Source organism: Phytophthora sojae (genome assembly GCF_000149755.1).
Source record: "Phytophthora sojae unplaced genomic scaffold PHYSOscaffold_2, whole genome shotgun sequence".
NCBI lineage: Eukaryota > Oomycota > Peronosporomycetes > Peronosporales > Peronosporaceae > Phytophthora > Phytophthora sojae.
The window spans coordinates 7,868,473-7,888,122 of NW_009258116.1; the positions used below are offsets into that span (position 1 = coordinate 7,868,473).

A 19,650-nucleotide genomic window follows, 5' to 3' on the forward strand; every position below is an offset into this window, starting at 1 on the left:
AGTTCGAATATTTAGGTTTTGCAACGGCGTCTTCTTCCATCCTTGCAGTCATATTAATAGTGATCTCAAGCCTCGAGCAATCGCCGGTCGGTTTTGGCTCCGTTGGTTTATTCAATTGGCCAACATTTGAATACTTTTTAAATGATGGCAATGCCAAACTTACAATACAAAAATACGGCAAGGAATCGTGCCGCGACACATTCATACCGCATGAGGGTATTCGGTACGGGGAAGTGATCGTAGTACCGTAGATACCGTAACTTAACAGTAAATACGTTTGACTCCCAAATTCTTTTTTCTTTTAACTATTAAATAACGTTATTGAGAAAAAAGGGAAAAAATAAAATGCCACACAAATGTTGCCCGTTTTTTTACTAGTATGTCACGGTGGGTACACATTGGAAAGCTATTAGAGGGCATGCAGTATACGTTAGAAAAAAGTTTACAGTATGTGTTGCATAGTTCAACGCTGAAATTGAATTTCAGATGTTTTCAATGGGCATGAAGTTTGTATTGAGACATCTAACATAATAGTGTCTGAGAATAGCCGATGTGCCCCAATGCTATCAGGACAGCGGGGGTGCTTCACTTTGGTTGCCAGGCTTATTGAAACTTGTTGAAACTAACATGGGATAGTTCTCGGTGTTGGGTCTTGTGACAGTACTGTCGACCCTATAGCTGCAAGACATCATGGACCACAACGGCCCATCGCAAGCCTTAATATACTCAAATTTAGTTTGCGATGGACCGTTGTGGCATTCGACTCTAATATTATAATTAGCGTTGAGGTCTCTTGTATCTAATTTAGAGGCGGTCGTCGTCCAGTTCAAGCAAATCAATAATAGTTCCGACTTAGCAGTTTCAATTCATGGCAAACCAAAAGCGTGTGCTGGCGATTGCTTGGTGAAGTAGAGCCGGAGCGTGTAGGCTTCATTTGAGGACTGGAATATTTGAGGGAGAAAAAGCAAAGTGAGTGAGGGGCTACTTCTTCCTGCCACTGCTGCGGTCAGCATTTATACTGGCGTGCAAACCATATTTGGATTGCACTAGCGTCGGGGACATGTTTGGAAGATGTATAGAATGTCGTCGACACAACAAGTTACAAACCGCTTTAGCAGACCAGAAGAAAACGGCAAGTCCTCTTACTAAATTCGTGTTGGTTGCGACCTCCTATAAATATTGAGGTACTTGGCCTGAATGGGACCATGACGTAGGTTCATCTGGTCCATCATGAGACCATGAGCGGCATTGCAAGTGTAACTAGCTTCTTATCTTGCCCAGCTCGTGGGGCAGATCGTATTGCTCCGCTGCGTTCGTTCGCCGCGGGAACTGGAAGTTGACTCCGTGCTGGCCGACAGCAGCTAACCGAGCTACTGCGCCGGATCGTCCGTACACACACGAACGTATCCAATTTTATTAAGGAGGCTAGATTACTCAATAGTCCTCAGCCAACTCGTAGCTATCAGCCCACAGCCAACAACTAGAGCTAAGTACACTCAGTCAATACACAGAGAGTTCACCCACGCACGCGAGCTACTAACCCTCCACTCGTTCGTCAGTAGTAGCGGAACGCCTGTCGACACTCCACCACCACCTGTCCGTCACTCGTCCAGAAGGAGCTGTCGCCCCCAGCAAGAGCTTTCGCCCTCGTACTTCGTTCAGCGAGAGCTTTCGCCCTCCTTCGTTGTCCGGCAACCCGTCACCAGGCCACCCAACTCGTAAGTGCTCGCTTGCTCCAAGCGCGCTAATTCTCAACCGCTTGCGCCTCACCGCGCAAATTTCCAACTCCCCCGTCCTCACTCGTTCGCCACCGCTCGTTCTCCTCCAGCCCGAAGGCCAGCTCGCACTGCCGACCCTTCGGCTTCGAGATCTTCTTCTTCGTCAGCCACTCCCAGCCGTCCGTTCCGGCTGCCACTGCTCTCGGAGCGACCGTTCGCTCCCAAGATCGCGTTCGTGCGGCTCTCCGCACCCACCGTCGTCTGGATCTCGCGACCCACCAGCGCGCACCCATGCCAGCCGCTCTCGTCCGCCATGCCCCACTCCGTACGACCAGCTGTCGCTGCTCGCCTTCCGTGGTCACCACGCCGTGACCGCCATCTGCCCATGTCCTGTTACACAAGTATATAACCCCCATGGCGCTAAGTAATGAAACTAGGCGTTGTTCGCCAGTATAACCCCTCCCCAGAAAGCAGTTCCCCACTCACTTTTGCTTTTGCCCCCTCAAGTTCTTCAGTCCTCAAGCCTACACACTCAAGCTCTATTTTGCCAAGCAACCGCCGGCACAAGAAGGCATGATGCGTCTGCATTTATGCGCCACTCTGCCCATCCTGCTCTGCCTTGCAGCTACCGCGGATCCGGAGAGCTACAGCGGAAGTGGATCAGCTCGCGACAATGCTGGTCACGACGCAGGGGTAGTGTATCTACCGGCGGAGAGTATCCAGCACGAGCTATTGAACACGACCGGGCTCGTACCCGACTCCCTGGTCTCGGTGACCGCTAGCAACGAGGCGTTGAAGGACGAATCCCCTGGTCTGGCTGGCGTGACGGCTCTTAACACGACTGTGTATTCGTCCGTGCTGATCGTCCCAGCGAAAGCTTCGACGGCGACGACTACCGCAGTCTCGGGCACGCATGAAGCAGCATCCGCCGATGCGTCGTCTGGACACACACAGCTCACGTACAACTGCACTTCTGCAGCGAACCTTTGGAACCTGCAGGAGGACCCGAGTGTCGTGAAATTGGAGAGCTTTCAGCAGTTCTCAAGCAACGCAAGCGCCAGCAACTCGACAGAGAATACCCGCGAGATCGTGGCCGTCACCGTTCAGAATACGGCTGTCGGTCGACCAGTGCTGGGGGACGCTTTCTTCGGCGCGGAGTTCAGCAGCGACCCCGCCTACTTCTCCACAGTGAGCGCTTGTGGCACGGGCATATCCACACCAGGGGGTTGCCTGCTTCGACGCGGGCCAACTTCTCTGAAGTGTATCCAAACTGCAAATTACGTTCCAGTCGACTGACTTGGATAGCCTCATGCACTCCAACGTGTCCGCAACAACTGGGGAAGGTAACAAGACCCGCCGCCTCGAGTTGGGCGCTTTCGGCTTCGTGGAAGACCCATACTGCGTGTACGGGTGCGGAGAAGTAGGCGCAGCTCCGGGTGAGTGAGTGGTGGATGTGGTTGACGGTAAAGCCATTACGACGTCGTGTCAGCTTCAGTGCTACGATCAGAATCCCTTCTGCAACCATGAATGCGGCAACAAAGTCGGCAAGCTAGATCTACTCCCCGCCAGCGAGTGCTACTATTGCGAAGATGATTATTTTGATGACTGTGATGACGGGCTCAGTCGTGCGAGCTGGGATACGTGTTGCGTCACGATATCCTGCGAGCCCGTCGATGACACGACCGTGACGAACCCGAAAGGACTCACGTGGAATTTACAAAGCGATGGGGAGACCCTCATTAACCCGTCGTACGTGATATACCAAGATGGAGATTGCTCCGACCCGACCGACTTCTCGAGTGATTGCTGCAGTATTTCGTGTGAAGACTGCTACGTCAGCATTTCAGTCGTGTCGCTCTTTCTAAGGAAGTCGTGCGAGGTGGCGCGAAGAGCAGTACATTCGAAAGCCCAGCCTTGAGGAGGCGCCTTGAGAGCCGCGCGCAGATCATCGGAGGTGCGCGGCGGCTTGAGAGGTGGCTACCCCACCATAAGGGCTTGCTTTTGAAGGGACTGCTCTTGCGTACATACATTAGAAGACAAACAGAGTAGTTAGTAGTTTGAGACCGCATACTTACCTTTAGCCGACCGTGGCAGCACCGACAATGGCGACCATGCCCTTCGCCGACAGTGGCACTCAGGCGAAGCCGACGGTGGCTTCCGTGTCCTGCACCGACAGGGGCGTCCAGAACATGCCCTTCGCCGACAGGGGCGTCCAGACCATTCCCTGCACCGACAGCGGCGTTCCGGAACATGCCGACCGTGGCAAGCATGACCGGTGTGTGCTGGCCAAACATTCCCATAGCGGCGGTACCCTTGTAGACGTCCGTCGGAGATCAGGCGCATCGGCGCCCCTTGTGAATCTGCTCGCGCGACGTCGCCGCTGCCTGGTCTCCGGCCGAGGAGGGTCTTGCCACGAAGCGCCACGGACGCGTGCCCACGCCGATCACCCTCCGCCGTCTGCGTCTTGATCCCGCGCTTGTCCGTCGCCGCCCACATCCAGTCATGGACCCGTAGCCGCCCGAGGAGAAATCGTTGGCGAGAGCGAGTTCGCTACCCCACGTAGCAAAAGCGAGCGAGGTCTCGACGGCGACCCCGCTGCTCTTCTCCTCGGCGCAAACTACGAATGCTACTGCTCTAACTACTGGCGGTAAACCTTGCGGTTGGTGGGGCTCTGCTCCGCCACCCGCTGGACTAAATTCCGCCCTACATACGGTCACCTGCCCATCTAACTTCATGCCCGCCGTCGTCGTACGTGTCGCTCGCCGTAGCCGAGTCCGTCGTCGAGGCGTGGATGCTTGACCTCTTCCGTCTTCCAGAAAACATAATTATCGCCTCACAGGCTCGTCGATAATTCCTTATACGCCGACATTGGCACGTACGGCATCAGCGACTTCTCTACATCGTCTGAGATCAAGGTGAGCGGCAACTCGTACCTGCGGGTCAAGGGTTTTGCTCCAAATGGCTGCAACATCGAAGACGTGCACAATACCATCGACGAAACTGCGACCATACCCTTGTATGCTGGGATTGCTGTGGAAGTCGAAGTGCAGCTCGATATCCTGTGGAGACTCTCGCGCCAACCTCACGGCACCAGCGTGGAATTCGGCGCCAGCACAGAGATTGAAGGCGTCACTGCGGGATATCTCAACTCCGGTACACCCGTCAGCGATTTAGAGCAGAGTGGCATCGACATCGAGCTGGAAGTGGCTGCAATTCCTACCGTCAGTGCGTCGCTGTCTTTATTGGGCGGCATCGAAAATCGGCGTCAAGACCAGCTACGCCATCTCCGCTGAGCTGAGAGCGTTCATCCAATTCCCAGAACCCGTTTCAGCGTTGCTGACGGAATATCTTGACCCAGAATCGTATTTCCAGTATGGCGATTGCAGTTTGCCCCACTTCATGGAATTCGCCGGGTACGCCGGGTTCAAGGACGTCACCATCTCGATTCCCATGTCTCTGAATATTCCCTTCGTAATCACCAAAACCTACGAGCCCTCGGCGAATGCAGGCAGTTTGATCAAGAGTATTTTCAGCGGGTGCATCGCAACGGCGTAGATGCAGAGATGCTGCTGTCAACGGCAATAAACGCAGTTTGGTATATTTCTGATGAAAAGCGACGGAAGCTGAAGACGATAATCATGTGGCTGCTCGGCATCTCTGAGATTGACCCCGACTTCCTTTCAATTGACTCCGGTTCATCGAGCACGGGCAAGATTTCGATTAGGATCTCAGTGCCGCCGTCTGTCGCCAAGGTTTACCCCGAAGCCTCAGATCTGCAGACAGTGCTGTATGAACGGGCCAGAACTGTGAGCTTCTCGAACGCCATTTCCAACTACGTAGGGCTGGATTTGAGTGCGCAGTGCGACTCTGGCTCGTGGGGCTCAACCTGTGACCATTCGTGCGAACTTAGTCAAGGCATCAAGGCCAAATGTAATCCTGTGGATGGCGTCACTATCTCGTGTTCGTACTGCGAGAGCGGCTACTGGGGGCCAACCTGCAAAGAGTGCTGCGACCTACCGACGCACTGTGCTAGTTCGTGGTGCCCTCAGTGTATCCGAGTGCTGGACCTGCGAGGAAGGCTGGGAAGATGATCTTTGCGAAATGAGCGCGCCCATTTCTTTTCCGGGTTCGAGTGGAGATTCATCGAGCTCAACGTCGTCGGGCTCGACGGACAGCACGCCGACACCGACAAACCGACAAACAGTGCCAACACTGGGACTCAAACCAATTATGCGTGCACATGGACACCGAATGGTCCGCTGCTGTGGCTCCTTCAAGTCTTCACTTCGGCCTCGGGCTTGATTTGGCTGCTCTAATACGGCATTCCATGCATTTAACATGCTCACCAGCAAAACAACGACATGTATCGTAAGCACTTCATTTTAATAAATACATCGCTGCCCAAACTCATGTATTGGTTGAGCAGGATGCACCGCGTTAGGCTTCATCTAATGGTGGTGCATTCGTCATCTTCATTAGTTTAGCTTAATGAACTCAATATACCTCACCTGAAAAATGAATGAAAATGCATTCATCATTTGGATCATATAAACTAGAGTTATCAAGTATTAATCCAAAACTAGAGCATTATAATATTCCGAATCAGAAGTGGAAGTTTTTAGCTTTTACTCGATTTATGCAATTTGTATCATATATATTTGGTGCGAAGCAAACATCATTCTTGGAAATAGTTTGAAATGGAAGATGATATGCTAAGTGTAAAAAATGAAAGTCCGTGAGAAGGTCAAAGCATCTTGAATAGCCCGAAGATAGCGAGAGCGAGCGGAATCCACCACCACGGACGCCTCGTCGAGGACCCGGTACTTGTCCCGGTTCCAGTGCTCGCGGTGCCTGTTGCAGGCGTCGCAGTTGGCGCCGAAGTCGACGGCGTCTCACACAAGTCTCCCGTCCAGCCGACTAGACAGGATACACATCTCGTTGCCGTCTTACTGTCTTGGCTGCATTCCGCGCTGACGCAGTGCTGCGGCACTTCGCAGGAACTAGTGCACGTCGATCCCCAGAAGCCACTGATGCACTCCGTGCACTCGATTTCATCCCCACTGTTCAGGTTGCACCGCGCACTGGCGCAGTTTGCTGGAGTGGTGCACGAACTCTCACAGGTTGACCCCCAGTAGCCGTCCTCGCAGTGAGTGCAAGTCAACACGGAGCCGTACGCCTTCTCGCAGGTGACGTAGTCCTCAGTGCAGTGCGATGATGTACATCGATCCGCGCAAGTTTGCCCCCACCAGCCACCGTTACATGAGCTGCACCAACTCGCACTGCCATATCCGCAACTCACTTGAGAGCCATCAGCGCAGTGCGATGAAGAGCACTCGTCGCTACAATCATAGCCCCACCACCCGTCCTTGCAGTTGTAGTCGCAAGATGTGGTTGTCCCGTACCGGTCGCAGCGGGCGGTCTCGCAGTTCACCGGGACAGCACAAGCATACCTACACAGCGTACCCCAGTACGAATCGTCACACGACGTGCACTCAACGGCGTCACCACTGTCTTGATCGCATCGGACGCTCTCGCAATTGGTTGGAAGATCGCAGTATTTGCTGCATGTTGGTCCCCAGTAGCCATCCAGACACTGACTGCAAGATGTGACGGTTCCGTCTGCGGCATTGCACGTTAAAGAGCCCGTGCAGTATGACGAGTGGCATCGGTTGGTACAAGTTGGCCCCCACCACCCGTTATCGCACTGTGACGCAATCCCGATACCAACAAACGCGCTGACCGCACTAGAGAAGCTCGCGGTCCGCGCGCGCTCGTAAAAAGTCGACTCAAGATCGTACGATGTCGGATATTTTTCTGCAACAGCGGGGGGCACAGCGATCTGAATCGAAATTTCACCAGTGGTGTCCGAGTTGGAGTTGATGGTCAGGAAGTTTGGATCGATCTCTGACAGCCCCAGTGCCCACATGATAATTTTCTTGAGCTGCTCTTGCTTGTCTTCCGAGAGCGCGGAGATTGTATCGATTGCCGTAGAAAGCACGACTTGCGCGTCGTAGACTGCGGCGATGCAACCACTGAACAGGCTCTGACGACGAGCAGTGGTTTCTGAATACAGAACTGGCTCGGCACTCTTCGAAATGAGTACAAGATCCAACGACATTGGTAGTGTCAGATACACGTCCTTATACCCTGCAAACCCGTTGAGCTCCATGAAGTGTGGCTGGCTGCAGTCGCCAATGTGGAAAAAAGACGTCGAATCCAGGTATTTAGTCGCTAAACCAGAATATGACTCCGGAAACTCGATCCCAGCCTCCAACTCCACAAACACGGCAACCGTCGCCTTGACACCAATCTTCGAGGCCACGGAGATCAAGACATAACACTCCTCGCACGTAATGCGGCAGCAGTCACTTGACGGGTCACTTCGGTCAGAACAATCGCCATCTTCAAAGAAGAAAAGGGATGGATCGCTGATCGTTGTCTTGTCGTTTTCCAAATTCCATGTCAGATCGGCTGGCCTGGTCATTGTCGTGTCAGAAATCGCTGGGCACGTCAAAATCCAGCAACAACCAGCTGCATTCGCCGCGTAATATCCGCTCTTGCACCGCCATCCTGTTAGGTAGCAGTCGTAACATTGGTTGGGAGGTAACGGATCTTCATAGAGAGGGAAGCCGACTTCGTCACCACACTCGTTATTGCAATCGCTGTTCTTGGTGTAAAACTGCATCGTGCACTGCAAAAGTGTCCACTCATCGTCTACAAGCGCATAGCACTGGTCCGGGTCAGCGCCAGTATCTCCACATTCGTACACACATTTCGGATTCTGAAGAAAGCCAAACGAGCTAGCGCCAAGACGACGGGTGGTTGATGATGACGTGGCAATGGGGCTTGCTGAACTATTTATCGTTGTTCCCTCTGAGAGGCCGAGGTTGTTGAGGTCGGTGGATTGAAACTTGATTTTGCAGCTCGGGTACACCTCAGTGAGATTCGCGCGCAACATTTGTAGCTCCAGCACACAGCCTTCCGAAGAAGACGCAACTGTATTGTTGCTCGTGTTCACCACAGCGCTGCCAACAGTGTAGAAGAACGAATTCCCGATCACTGGTCGCCCAACTGACGAGTCTTGGGCCAAGATGCAATTTGCGACCTGAATCGATGTGATGGCGACAACAGTGCGATTGGCTTCTGTCGAATTGTCGCCTTGACCGCTGCTGATAGAGCTTTCGGTCACCTCAAAAGAACCGACTTGGCGAAAGCCTTCAAGCTTCAGGACGTTCGGGTCGGCGAGCCCACAGATTTGAAGCGGTGGTGCAGTTGTACTTGAGTTGTGTACGCCCTGAGAGGCCTTCCGCTGAGGTCGATTCGAATGAGGGCCCCGATGCGTCAGTCGACGTGCCTGACACTATCAGAATAGACGCAAATACGTTCGTGTTGGGCGTCGTCACATTTCCGATTCCCGGCGAGTTTTCTTGAATCGCGCTGTAGTTCGAAGAAACGGCAACGATGGAGTCCCGGAAGTGTTCAGGAGTTGGTTCTGCAATACTTCGACGGGGAGGTACTGAGTCGCCCCACTATCACTTCCGTTGATACCAAGAAACACCCCACCACTGCCGCTGTTGCTGTCTGCAGTGGCAGCGCTGATAATCACTGAGGCGACAGAAAACAGCAGCGAGATGCGACGCAGTATCATGTGTTGCTGGAGTCCTGATACCTCTTTGCAGCGAAGAAAAAATATTGCTTTGTATCGATGAACTTGAGCTCAGGGGTGGGGGCCCAAAAACGAAAAGTGAGAGTGACAGACGTCTAGAAGAAATAACTCTGCCAGTTGTGAAGCTCGTTTTGGCCGTGTTGGCCGAGTTAGAGGGAGCTGACAGGATGGGATCTCATGCGCAGTCTCGTTTCCACCTCGTCGCAGTTGTAAGGGTTTGTCGTTTCATCAAACGGTAAATTTGGGTGGGTGGACCAAAACCGTTGAAGCTTGAGATCGTTGCGCTGAAACGACTACTGCGACGTTGTGAGGATCTGGGCAAGAATCACCTCAAAACCTGCCTCTCGGTCCGCAATGTGTGGTTTCAAGTGACAACAGCACTTGCTAACCGTCAGATTTCTAGCCCCTTATCACACGGGACAATGACAAAGTTTTGCACGATCAAGGCGGTCATAATCTGACAAATATCCCGATGCCCGGGATCAGTTTAAAAACTGACCAAGCGCCAGATTTAATTCAATCCGTAGTGTTGCGTAGCGCTTACTTCACTAACAGGAACATGTATGCTCTCTACACAGACGATTAATCTTCGCTGTTTGGTTCGAAGTAGCGGATCTGTATTCGCAGCTGATCGGCACGAGCGGCGACCGAAAACGTATTTTGCAGGAGAGTAGTTTGGTTGGCCAGCGGCACAGCGAAGCCTCGTAGCCACAGCAGAGCCCAGTTTTCATTTTGCGACGATCCACCACTCCTCAACCCATAAGCACCAGTAAGCAAATGGGGTTTTAGCGGACGTCGGCAGACACCTCATCGGACAAGTGCTCAAGCACGAGGACTAACCCATGGTGGACGACGACTACCTGCTGACGAACGAAGCGTACGTAGTGGTGGACGTCAAGTACTCGATGAAGGACAAGCGCTCAGTGGTCGACAAGAACCCGATGAAGGACGAGCTCTCGCTGACGGACAACTTGCTGACGGACGAGCACTCGTTGGTGAACAACTACGCGCTGGTGGGCAACTACCCGATGGTGGCCAACTACCCGCTGTCGGACAGCTAGTCGCTGATGGACGAGTACTGACCGGTGGATAAGAACTCACCGGTGGACAAGCACTCGTCGGTGGACAAGGTGAACAAGTACTTGGTGGCGGCGGACCCGTACACGGTGACGGACTACGAGGACGGTAACTTCAACTACGCGTACACCAACTACACACAACTGGATCCAGCGGATCTGGATCCAGGCGACTGTTCAGTCTTGGATTTGCTCGGTGTTGCTCTCGGACGAATGCCGGAAGCAGAACAAGGACGCGGTGACGAAGCAGCAGACTCAGCCAGTGTCCAAGTAGAAGCAATCGCTAATAAAAGTTGGGGCTGCGCGAGTGGCTCCGGTGCAGGGACGTCAGTTGAGTCCCTGTTGCCAGTGGTTGTTGACCTCTTTGTGCGTATGTATAGAGGACGACGCCTGTTGCTATACGACCATGAACGAGTACCGAAGCAAGTACTGCGCACGAAACCAGCGCCGCTTTCTCACCCCCACTTCGTGGAGATCGCCGTTAATTCACTCCTCTACCCGCTCAGAATTGAGCGTGGCCCCCAAAACTCTCGGATGGAAATCGATATTTGTATTTGTATTTGTATTTGTTGCGGTTTAGGCGGCTATCTACTCCCAGGATCGCGCTCAGCGGCAACCCCACCTATAGATGGCATGCCCAAGTGGCTCGTACATATAAAATCACGGTGAAAACCGTGCTCAACGGGAGGCGCTTGCCATGATCATGCTCCAGCTCAAGATGCTGTCACCCCCAAAGTTGCAAAATCTACCAATATTGTGCACGAGCAACTTACAACATTGAGATACCCGTATGATGCCACCGGCCGAGCTGAATCAACTGGCCTCGACCACCGGTTTCTTGAGTGCCTGAAATGTCTGCTAAACGGTCGAATTATCCCAGCAACGGTATTTTTAAGTGGTTAACGATGATTACCAAGAGGTTGCTGGGTTTCGATCTAAATTCGCAGTTCGAAGAACTGTCGATTGGGGAAGGTTTTTGGATGTCATCGAACGACATTCACGCTACATCCGTAGCTGCTCTCCCAGCGGATGTTATCGAACAACATTCGCACTACATCAGACAGCACTCAATCGAATCTGGTCTTACAGGTTTTGATATATGCCTATTCGCCTCGGAGCTTCTTTTCCTTCTACAGTAGATAGATGTCAGATGTCCACATCCCACCTGAGGAGGAAGTAGAGCTCCATCACATATATATTAGGTGAAAAAGAATGCAATTCTTGCTATTACACATATGAGACGGTTTCAAACGAAAAAATGCTTACGAACCTAAGTACGAATCGCGACTAAACCGCATCAAAGGGACTTGTCTTGTGCTTCGTATAAGCCATCGAACGCCCCAAAATGTTAAGAACTCGAGGAGTTACATCGGTCTAGAAAAATATCTCCATTTTCGGACCCCCTAAATTCCCGATTTTATTTGGGGCGTGTGACCTCAATATTTTTCCAATTGTAACGTATTACATGTCAAATAACTTAGTTTCAGAAAGAGACTATGCTACTGTAGACTACACGGCGGCCACGCAGCCGGTGAACGGCGCACACCAGGGATGAAGCGTCCCTCAGTTATGCTATCTCTCTTCCTGCATATTCTGGTACTGTACGGCACTTCTAGTTGTACCCATTTCACGATATGAGCAAACAGCTGCTTAAAGTGCCATGTTTGAAAAAATGAGAATCCGAAAAGATCAGCCCGAACGATTCGTCTCCGAAGACGCATCTTTCGCCTAATCTTAGTCGCATTTTTTTGTAAAAATAAATCGGATTTGTGGCTACTTTGAAACCCCTATTGGAATCGCAAGAGGCGGACCCGCTAGTGCAGTGATCTGAATTGCATGGGCTATCACGGGTTGAGCCCCACCACCCTGTTTCGCATGCACCACATGAAGTAGTGATACCCGAGGGGTGTACTTGACCTTACCAGCCTTGCAATTCGGTGACGTGCACGGCTTACTGCAAGTCGCTTCATACCTGCCCTCTTCACATGATCTACACAAGGTGGCTTCCCCTTGGGAGTTGCAGGTGTGCAGTGGCCAGGATCGCATGGTTTGCCACACGTTAGACCCCACCATCCCGCTTCGCATGATCCACACAAGAGTGTGAATCCATTGTCTGCGGTACATTTGACAGAACCGATTTTACAGTTTCGTGCGGTGCATTGCTTGCTGCAAGTAGATCCATAGCAGCGCTGCACGTGTATGAATCATGATCGAATGGCTTTCTTCAGTAATATTGTATTGTCATAACTGTGTTAAAAAATTCGTAGTGCCGCAACCCAGATGCGTAGGCGGGTTTTGCAAAAAATATCAAAAAAAATCACTTGGTTGCGCTCGTAAACAGAGCTTAGGAGTCCACAAGCGCTACCGGTAGTGTTGAGGAAAAGATACTGCTGTAAGTATTTTTGTCAATGGGATCGAACATCTCTTGTCTCCGTTACTGGTTTCGAGTAAACGGCTCGGAGAGAGAATGCACTGATCGCGTGCCCGCATGTCGTCCGTTGACCCAGGCGCACAATGGTGTCTTGCATGGATTTACAGGTCAACACCGTTGATCAAGAACATATCTCGCTAACGGAAAGTAAGAGGCACGTGTAAAATATAAACCCGACCATGCAGTAATCTAACTTATATGGGTTGGTAGAACGGTGGTTGCTGACTGCCTAGAAGGCACCGCTCCCCTCCATAACTGGGTAAACGGACAATGTGTTTATCAGAAACCAGTAGCGAAGACACGTGATGCTCAATCGCATTGAGATTCTCCGTGGCTGGTATACTTTCCCCAACGCCTCCTGATGTATGAGTCCCTGAATTCTATTTACATGCGGCTAGCTGTTGCTTGACAAGCAGCTTCCCATTTCGGGGTTTCAAGAACTTACCACCTAACATGTGCGCATTTCGTGCAAGAATGGACCTCAGGACTCGCGTAAACTTTACATAACGTTAAGACCGCTTCATCCCAAGTTGAAGCCAAACCATGAACAACACAAATCGAACTTAACCGAATTCTCAAAATTAGCGCAACATAGCGACCATAAAGCACTGGTCGATACGAGTACGAATACGACGATAGCCATGCCACGCCGCCGCCTGCTGCAGCTCGTGCCTCGGCGCTCGCTGCTGCTGTCCGCGCCCTCCTCAGCCCTCCAAGCCCCCTCGCGCGCGCGCCTGTACCGCGTGTCCTCCGCGTCCGACGACGGGTCCAAGACGCGGCGCGGCCCGAGCAGCAGCAGCAATCAAAGCCGCGCGCTGAGCCAACTGGTGCTGGCGCTGCGCACGTTCCACGTGCTCGAGAGCCACTTCGCCGTGCCCTTCAGCTTCGTGGTGCCGCGCAGTGACGACTGGCCGCGCGAGCTGCACCAGCTGCCGCTGGGCGTCAAGGTGCACCGCTTCATGCAGTCGCTGAGCAAGGGCAGGGACAAGCACAAGCAGGCGGCCGAGCAGCTGCAGGAGCTCGAGGCACTGGGCTTCCCGCTGCACTCGTGGCAGGAATATCAGTTCCAAGAGGTCTGTCTGCCGGCGCTCAAGACGTACGCGCAGCAGTACGGAGACCTGTTCGTGCCCCAGAAGTTCGTGGTGCCCGACGATGACGAGGACGAAGAGGGGGCGGAGCTCTGGCCGCGGGCCACGAGGGGCTACAAGCTCGGCCTGGCCGTGGCCAAACTCCGCAAGCAGGTGCAGCAGCAGAGACAGAGGGACCAGCAGCTTAAGGACAAGAAGAAGCAGGCGCCGACCTCTGCGGCGCTGCCGCCGCTGCCCAAGAACCAGGTGGACGCGCTGAACCAGTTAGGCTTTGTGTGGAGAGTGAGAGACACCAAGTGGTACCAGTTCTTCCTGCCCGGACTGCGGCGCTACAAGGAGCTGAACGGCAATGCTGATGTGCCGCTGGCGTTCACGATCCCTCCCCATGACGAAGACCCGAGATGGCCCAAGGCGCTGGAGGGGTATATGCTGGGACGACATGTGTACATGGTGAGGTCGGGCAAGTACGCGACACAGGTGAGGGACAGCAAGCAGGAGCTGGACGAGCTGGGCTTCTCGTTTAGACTGGTGGATAAGGTCTGGGGAGAGAGCATCTTCCCTGCGCTCGAGGTGTTTTCCCATCAGTACGGACACTGCGACGTGTGGCAGGACTTTGTGGTGCCCTCTGGAGAGCCCTGGCCCAAGGACTCGTGGGGACTGAAGCTTGGAGACACGGTGAAGAATATTCGACGTGGAGCGTACGTCTCGCAGGTGGAAGCGGCTCGCAAAGAGCTCGACAAGCTTGGGTTCGTGTGGAACGCGCGCCATCGCGTAGAGAAGACCGTGCGCAGTATCGTGATCCCGGCCCTGACGACGTATCGAAGGCTGCACGGCAGCGACGCTCTCGTGACCACGGACTTTGTGGTGCCCGAGCGCGACCCGAGTTGGCCGGTGCTCACGCGCGGCTTCAGACTCGGCCAGTGGATCACGCGCGTCCGCTCCGGTCAGATTGCGTTCCCGTCCAAACTACGCGCAGAGCTGGACAAGGTCGGATTTGTGTGGCGCTCCAACGACCAGCGTTGGAATGAGGTTCTTCTGCCCGCGTTCCGTGCGTACGCCGAGCTGCACGGCGGCACGTGTGCGTCAATGTCCACGAAGTTTTCTGTGCCGCCGGAGTCCCCGTATCCACGCGCAGCATGGGGCGTAAATCTTGGCGGTGCCTTGTGGCATATTCGCAACGGCGACTCGTACGTGAACTGTGAAGACAAGCAGCGCGAGCTGCGTGCTCTTGGGATTCTGGCCGATGACGCGGTGGCATGAAACAAGACGTAGCACCCAGCTGAAGCTCGGTCTGATGATAGAACTGCACTCATCATTAACTACTTATCAACAATTAGAGACGTTCACGTTGTGGAATGTAGCTTCCATCCAGCTCGGGTTTTACTAAGTTACAAGTACGCGGCGACTGCTTTGCTGGCAGTGCACGCGCGCCGCTGGGATGGTCTGGCCGTTGGTCTCGAGTCGGAAGGACGGGAAGCGTAGCTGGCCTGTCCGAATAGCCAGAAGCCTCTTCTGCGTGCTAAACTCCCGCCGACGATCGTTGTGGGCGCCCGACATGGGGCTGAAGCTGAAGCGCTCGAGCTGTTTGCCCACCAGAATCCAGTCGCGCTCGCTGCTTTCGTTGAGACACAAAGCCAAAACACTTGTATCATGCTCCGCTGCCGCCTTGTTGAGCTCTGATACCTCCTCTCGCACGTAAACCTGGAACGTGACAGGCTCGCTCGCTGTGGTTTCGACCATTTCGCCTGTGAACGTGTGCTCGACTTGCTGCCCCCTGGGGACCACGTCGATTCGATAGCGTTTCCCTTCAACCTCTGTTAACGCTATTCGCACTGCCATCGTCTTCTGCCAAGTCTTTTCGTCACCGTATTGGAGGTGGAGTTGAAGCGAGCAGAAGCTGTCGCTGGCCTCCTTCTCGAAATCCGGGGAGCAGGCTAGTGTGAATGCGAGATACACACAGTCGTTGGGGCGCAGTACAGTGCCTCGTAATTTGGTGTTCGGGTCTTGTTGCACGGATAGCAGCCGCGTGTTTGAAGTGGATAAACCGCCCAGTTCTCCAGGAAGCAGTAGCGCATAGTCTCGCAGGGTGACCGAAATGAATTGGTTGCACTTGAGCGCAATGGACACGAATATCCTCGAGCCTACGCGTTTCAGGCGAATCGTCTCTGTCAGCGGCTGTACAACACGGAAGGTTGATTCGGCGCATCGTATCTCCGTTGTCGATGTGGGCACACTCGCGTTGATACTAACCCCGCGTTGGTATCGAACATTCGCATCAATCGTAAAATTGAAATCGCCGCCATCATCATCATCATCTTCTTCTTCTTCTTCTGGCTCATTGCTGCGGGATTTGAGGACGTCACTTGGAGGCACCAACAGAGATACGTCGTAAGTCAGGAAACTTCCGGGGCGCAGCGGCGGCAGGGCCACACAAAGTTTACTGCAATCGACACGATCGTTCGCCTCGCTGCTCTTCGTATTCTTCAGTTCCGCGTCGCAGCCACGAAGTCGAACTTCAATTAACTGGAGACCACACGCCTCCTCGTCACAGTTCTCACCCTCATCTCCAATTTCTTCTTCTTCTGCTTCTTCTTCGGGGTCTTGGGGGGCAGTCTTATCCCAATCCTTACTGTTTGTTCGCCTGAAAACGCGCAGTTCAAGAGTGCCATCCGCCACGTTGTCTTCGTTTGCCTGGATAGAGACCGTCACTGTCTCAACTGGGGAATAAGGCCTCGGCATCAGCAGTGGGACGCCATCAATAGCAACTTGAACGGTGCTTTCTTTTGCAGCAATCTCAAACGCGGCAAGACTGAGAGCGCTCGGAGGAAGCAAGTTAAACGTACTGCCCGCAAGAACGCATTCGATTCTTGTGCAGATGTACCGCCCCACCGGAACACCCGAATGTAGAAACACCAGATTGATCCCAGTTTTCTCGTCGAGGTGGACGTCGTTCTCCTCCAGTAGCACTTCGGTGATTTGTTCGGACACTTCAAAAGCATCACACGGCGGCTGATCGGCTACAGCAACAGTATTTGAGCTGGGAGTGGATGCTTCTCCGGAGATCGAGGCATCATGATCCACCAGTTGTATCTCTGTGAACGTATCCTCGTGGCCTCCCTCAATCGCTACCTCAGCCTTAGCTTCTTCATTGAGGACGGGGTTGTCAACCAGCTCTGGTGTTTCCACCAGAACATCATCGGGAGATGCGCTTGACTCGTCTGGTAACATCGATGTCTGAAGAGCTACAACTCGCTCAAATTGAATGCGCACCTTCTCCAGGTGCACTCCCGCGGGAAAATCGTTAGTGACACCCAGTGTGACGCGGATATCTCCATGCTCCAATGCACTACCGCTAGTTTGTGTTGTCTCGACAGCCACAGTCGGCCTGAAAAGCTCGCCCATATTCATCCTGGACGCACTCTCGATGGCGCCGTCGTCTCCATCCGTGTCAGGTGCATCATCCTTCGCGGCATTCTTCCCTAGACTTGTAACGAGGGTGTGCATAAGTTGCTCCATCTCCTCCTTAGTGACACCAACATTCTCCTCTTGTGCGAGTTGCAGCATGCTAAAACAAGCCGCTACAGCCTGGGTAGACCGGCCCAGAGCCAATTCTGCACGACAAATGCTGCGCACGCACGCACCGAAGATTGACCACCATCCGTCCTCCTCACTTTGCCGCGCAAGCGAGCGCAGTAGCCGCGACGCGCTTTCATATTCCCCGCGTGCGAGATGGTAGCGCGCGCACTCTCCACCAAGAAATACCGCAAATCGGTGCCGGCCCGACTGAGAAAAGTGCATCGAAGCCAGATGCGATACCTCGGAAAGACAGCGCTCATAGGAGTCGCACACTTCAGAGCGTTGCCATTCTGGGGCCACAAGCACTTGTTCCAATTGTCGATACCACGCCGAAGACGCTTCAGCCTGATCTGCACCACCCCCAGTCACACTCGAAAATGAAACACGTAGGTCTGATCTGTTCCTGTTGGATCTTGCATAGTGTTTCAGCATCCGTCGTGCGAGATACAACACGTTGCCCAGAGCACGGGACATGTTCTCAACAGGAACCGCCTGTGCTACTTGCACAGACACGCTGGAGGCAGTCCACTCGTCATCACGACCGCTCCACGAGAGCTCACAAGCGTACGCCACTTCCAGGCACGCACCCACCGTCCAAAGGAACGGCTGGTGCCAGTCTAAAGTGCCCTCCGCGGCCATTTCCATCAGCTCCACAAGAAAAGACTCGATGAACGAGCTCGCGCGCTGCAGCAGTTGAGGGAAGCTGCCCATGACGTAAAGCGTGCGGATCTGCCTACAGAAACAGTAGAGCGAGACGAGTCGGGCCGACGCGCGGTTCGAGGCGATCAGCTGCTGCGTCTCGCTAAGGTCCAGCGCTAGCTACAATACGAGAAGACACAACGCGCGCATCAATTAAGCATTGGCTGTATGCCACAGACAACCCACAAAAATCCTCCTCTCACCGGCGACTGCGTGAAGATGGCGTCTTGCGCTGTGAACGAGCGCTTGCTCCCGTCCCTGAACGTCTTTTTCTCGGTCTCGTTCAAGTTCACAAAGATCGCGTCCAGCTCGTCCAACTAAGCAACAGCAACAGCAGCAGCAACAGCAGCAGCAACAGCAGCACATTAGACCAACCATCACCTCTCCATCCACCCGCTTCCCCCCTTACATGTCGAATGGCATCGTCCTGCAGATACATTTGCTGGTACATGAGCGCGAGCCTCTCCTTGGCCAGGAAGAAGGCGCCAAAGTCCCAGCCCGCGATGCTGCGCTTGGCGTCCAGCACGCGCAGCCGCTCCTCGTACTGGAAGCAGCGGGTCTGGAACGCGTCCATGACGCAGCGTCTCAGCCGCAGCAGCAGCTCCGTCCACTGGGACTCGTGCTGCTGCTGCTGGCCCAGCACGCTCGTGCCCTCCAGCGTGTCGATCTTGCACACGCGCTCCTGCAGCGCCGAGGCGGCGGCCGCGTAGGACGCGGAGGCGGAGGCCGCTCCGATGGCGCCGCCCAGCAGCGCGCCGCTCCTGCGCGGGTGCGCGAAGTCCGCGCGCAGCCGGTCGAAGATCTTCCTGTACACGGGGTTGGGCTGGCCGCCCGCGGCCTTGGGGCGCGTGCCCAGGGGCACGTACAGCACGAGCCACTCGACCTTGGCGGCCGTCATGGCGTCCACCCACGCGGCCAGCGGCGGCCGCACCGCGCTCTTGTACGCGTCCAGGTCCTCGCACTTGACCAGGTACACGCACGTGGGCGGCGGGTCCTGCGAGGCTCTGGACACCTCCACGAAGTGCAGCGGCAGCTGCTCGATGCGCTTGGTGACGCCCACGAGGTTGCGCCACTCGATGGCGCGCAGCGGCAGCCGCTGCGACAGTGACGGCGCCACGAACTGCCACACGCCCCCGTCGTCCGCCACGCCCACGCGCAGCCCCGGCGACAGCAGCTCGCGCGTGAACTGCGGCGCCACCGACGCGTACAGCGACGCCATGATCGGATGATACCCGAGAACGCTGTCAAAACTGGGTAATTGTGATAAAGTTACTCGTAAAAAGGTAAAGATTAGGAAACGTTTGGTGATTTGCGTGAATTAGGGGCAAGTTGAAGTGAGCTGGTTCCAACGGGTTCAAGTTGATCGCCTCACGTCTTCTTCAGCTGCCAGTTAAGT

The 19,650-nt window shown here is 54.1% G+C and overlaps 7 protein-coding genes across 7 annotated transcripts; 4 read left to right on the plus strand and 3 right to left on the minus strand.

Annotated features, from left to right (window-relative positions):
* Positions 1-1,796: 1,796 nt before the first annotated feature.
* On the minus strand, positions 1,797-2,105 carry PHYSODRAFT_326276 (hypothetical protein; the record flags this gene model as incomplete). The annotated part of the gene is made up of 1 exon (XM_009522216.1): positions 1,797-2,105. One exon carries the CDS (start codon positions 2,103-2,105, stop codon positions 1,797-1,799), a length of 309 nt encoding a protein of 102 aa, XP_009520511.1.
* A 186-nt stretch (positions 2,106-2,291) lies between these two features.
* PHYSODRAFT_250429 (hypothetical protein) lies at positions 2,292-3,162 on the plus strand (the record flags this gene model as incomplete). The annotated part of the gene is made up of 2 exons (XM_009522217.1): positions 2,292-2,906; positions 3,007-3,162. The coding sequence occupies 2 exons, from the start codon at positions 2,292-2,294 to the stop codon at positions 3,160-3,162; spliced, it is 771 nt and encodes a 256-aa protein (XP_009520512.1).
* A 658-nt stretch (positions 3,163-3,820) lies between these two features.
* Positions 3,821-5,273, plus strand: PHYSODRAFT_250485 (hypothetical protein; the record flags this gene model as incomplete). Its single annotated transcript, XM_009522218.1, has 4 exons — positions 3,821-3,924; positions 3,955-3,993; positions 4,558-4,871; positions 4,945-5,273. 4 exons carry the CDS (start codon positions 3,821-3,823, stop codon positions 5,271-5,273), a joined length of 786 nt encoding a protein of 261 aa, XP_009520513.1.
* Positions 5,274-6,430: 1,157 nt separating this feature from the next.
* PHYSODRAFT_326278 (hypothetical protein) lies at positions 6,431-8,202 on the minus strand (the record flags this gene model as incomplete). Its single annotated transcript, XM_009522219.1, has 4 exons — positions 6,431-6,609; positions 6,669-6,915; positions 7,182-7,315; positions 7,443-8,202. 4 exons carry the CDS (start codon positions 8,200-8,202, stop codon positions 6,431-6,433), a joined length of 1,320 nt encoding a protein of 439 aa, XP_009520514.1.
* A 2,024-nt stretch (positions 8,203-10,226) lies between these two features.
* Positions 10,227-10,734, plus strand: PHYSODRAFT_326279 (hypothetical protein; the record flags this gene model as incomplete). Its single annotated transcript, XM_009522220.1, has 3 exons — positions 10,227-10,415; positions 10,479-10,640; positions 10,684-10,734. 3 exons carry the CDS (start codon positions 10,227-10,229, stop codon positions 10,732-10,734), a joined length of 402 nt encoding a protein of 133 aa, XP_009520515.1.
* A 2,798-nt stretch (positions 10,735-13,532) lies between these two features.
* On the plus strand, positions 13,533-15,239 carry PHYSODRAFT_311814 (hypothetical protein; the record flags this gene model as incomplete). The annotated part of the gene is made up of 1 exon (XM_009522221.1): positions 13,533-15,239. One exon carries the CDS (start codon positions 13,533-13,535, stop codon positions 15,237-15,239), a length of 1,707 nt encoding a protein of 568 aa, XP_009520516.1.
* Positions 15,240-15,362: 123 nt separating this feature from the next.
* On the minus strand, positions 15,363-19,473 carry PHYSODRAFT_485063 (hypothetical protein; the record flags this gene model as incomplete). Its single annotated transcript, XM_009522222.1, has 7 exons — positions 15,363-16,442; positions 16,629-16,931; positions 17,229-17,399; positions 17,472-17,893; positions 17,942-18,374; positions 18,458-18,571; positions 18,664-19,473. 7 exons carry the CDS (start codon positions 19,471-19,473, stop codon positions 15,363-15,365), a joined length of 3,333 nt encoding a protein of 1,110 aa, XP_009520517.1.
* Positions 19,474-19,650: the final 177 nt, after the last annotated feature.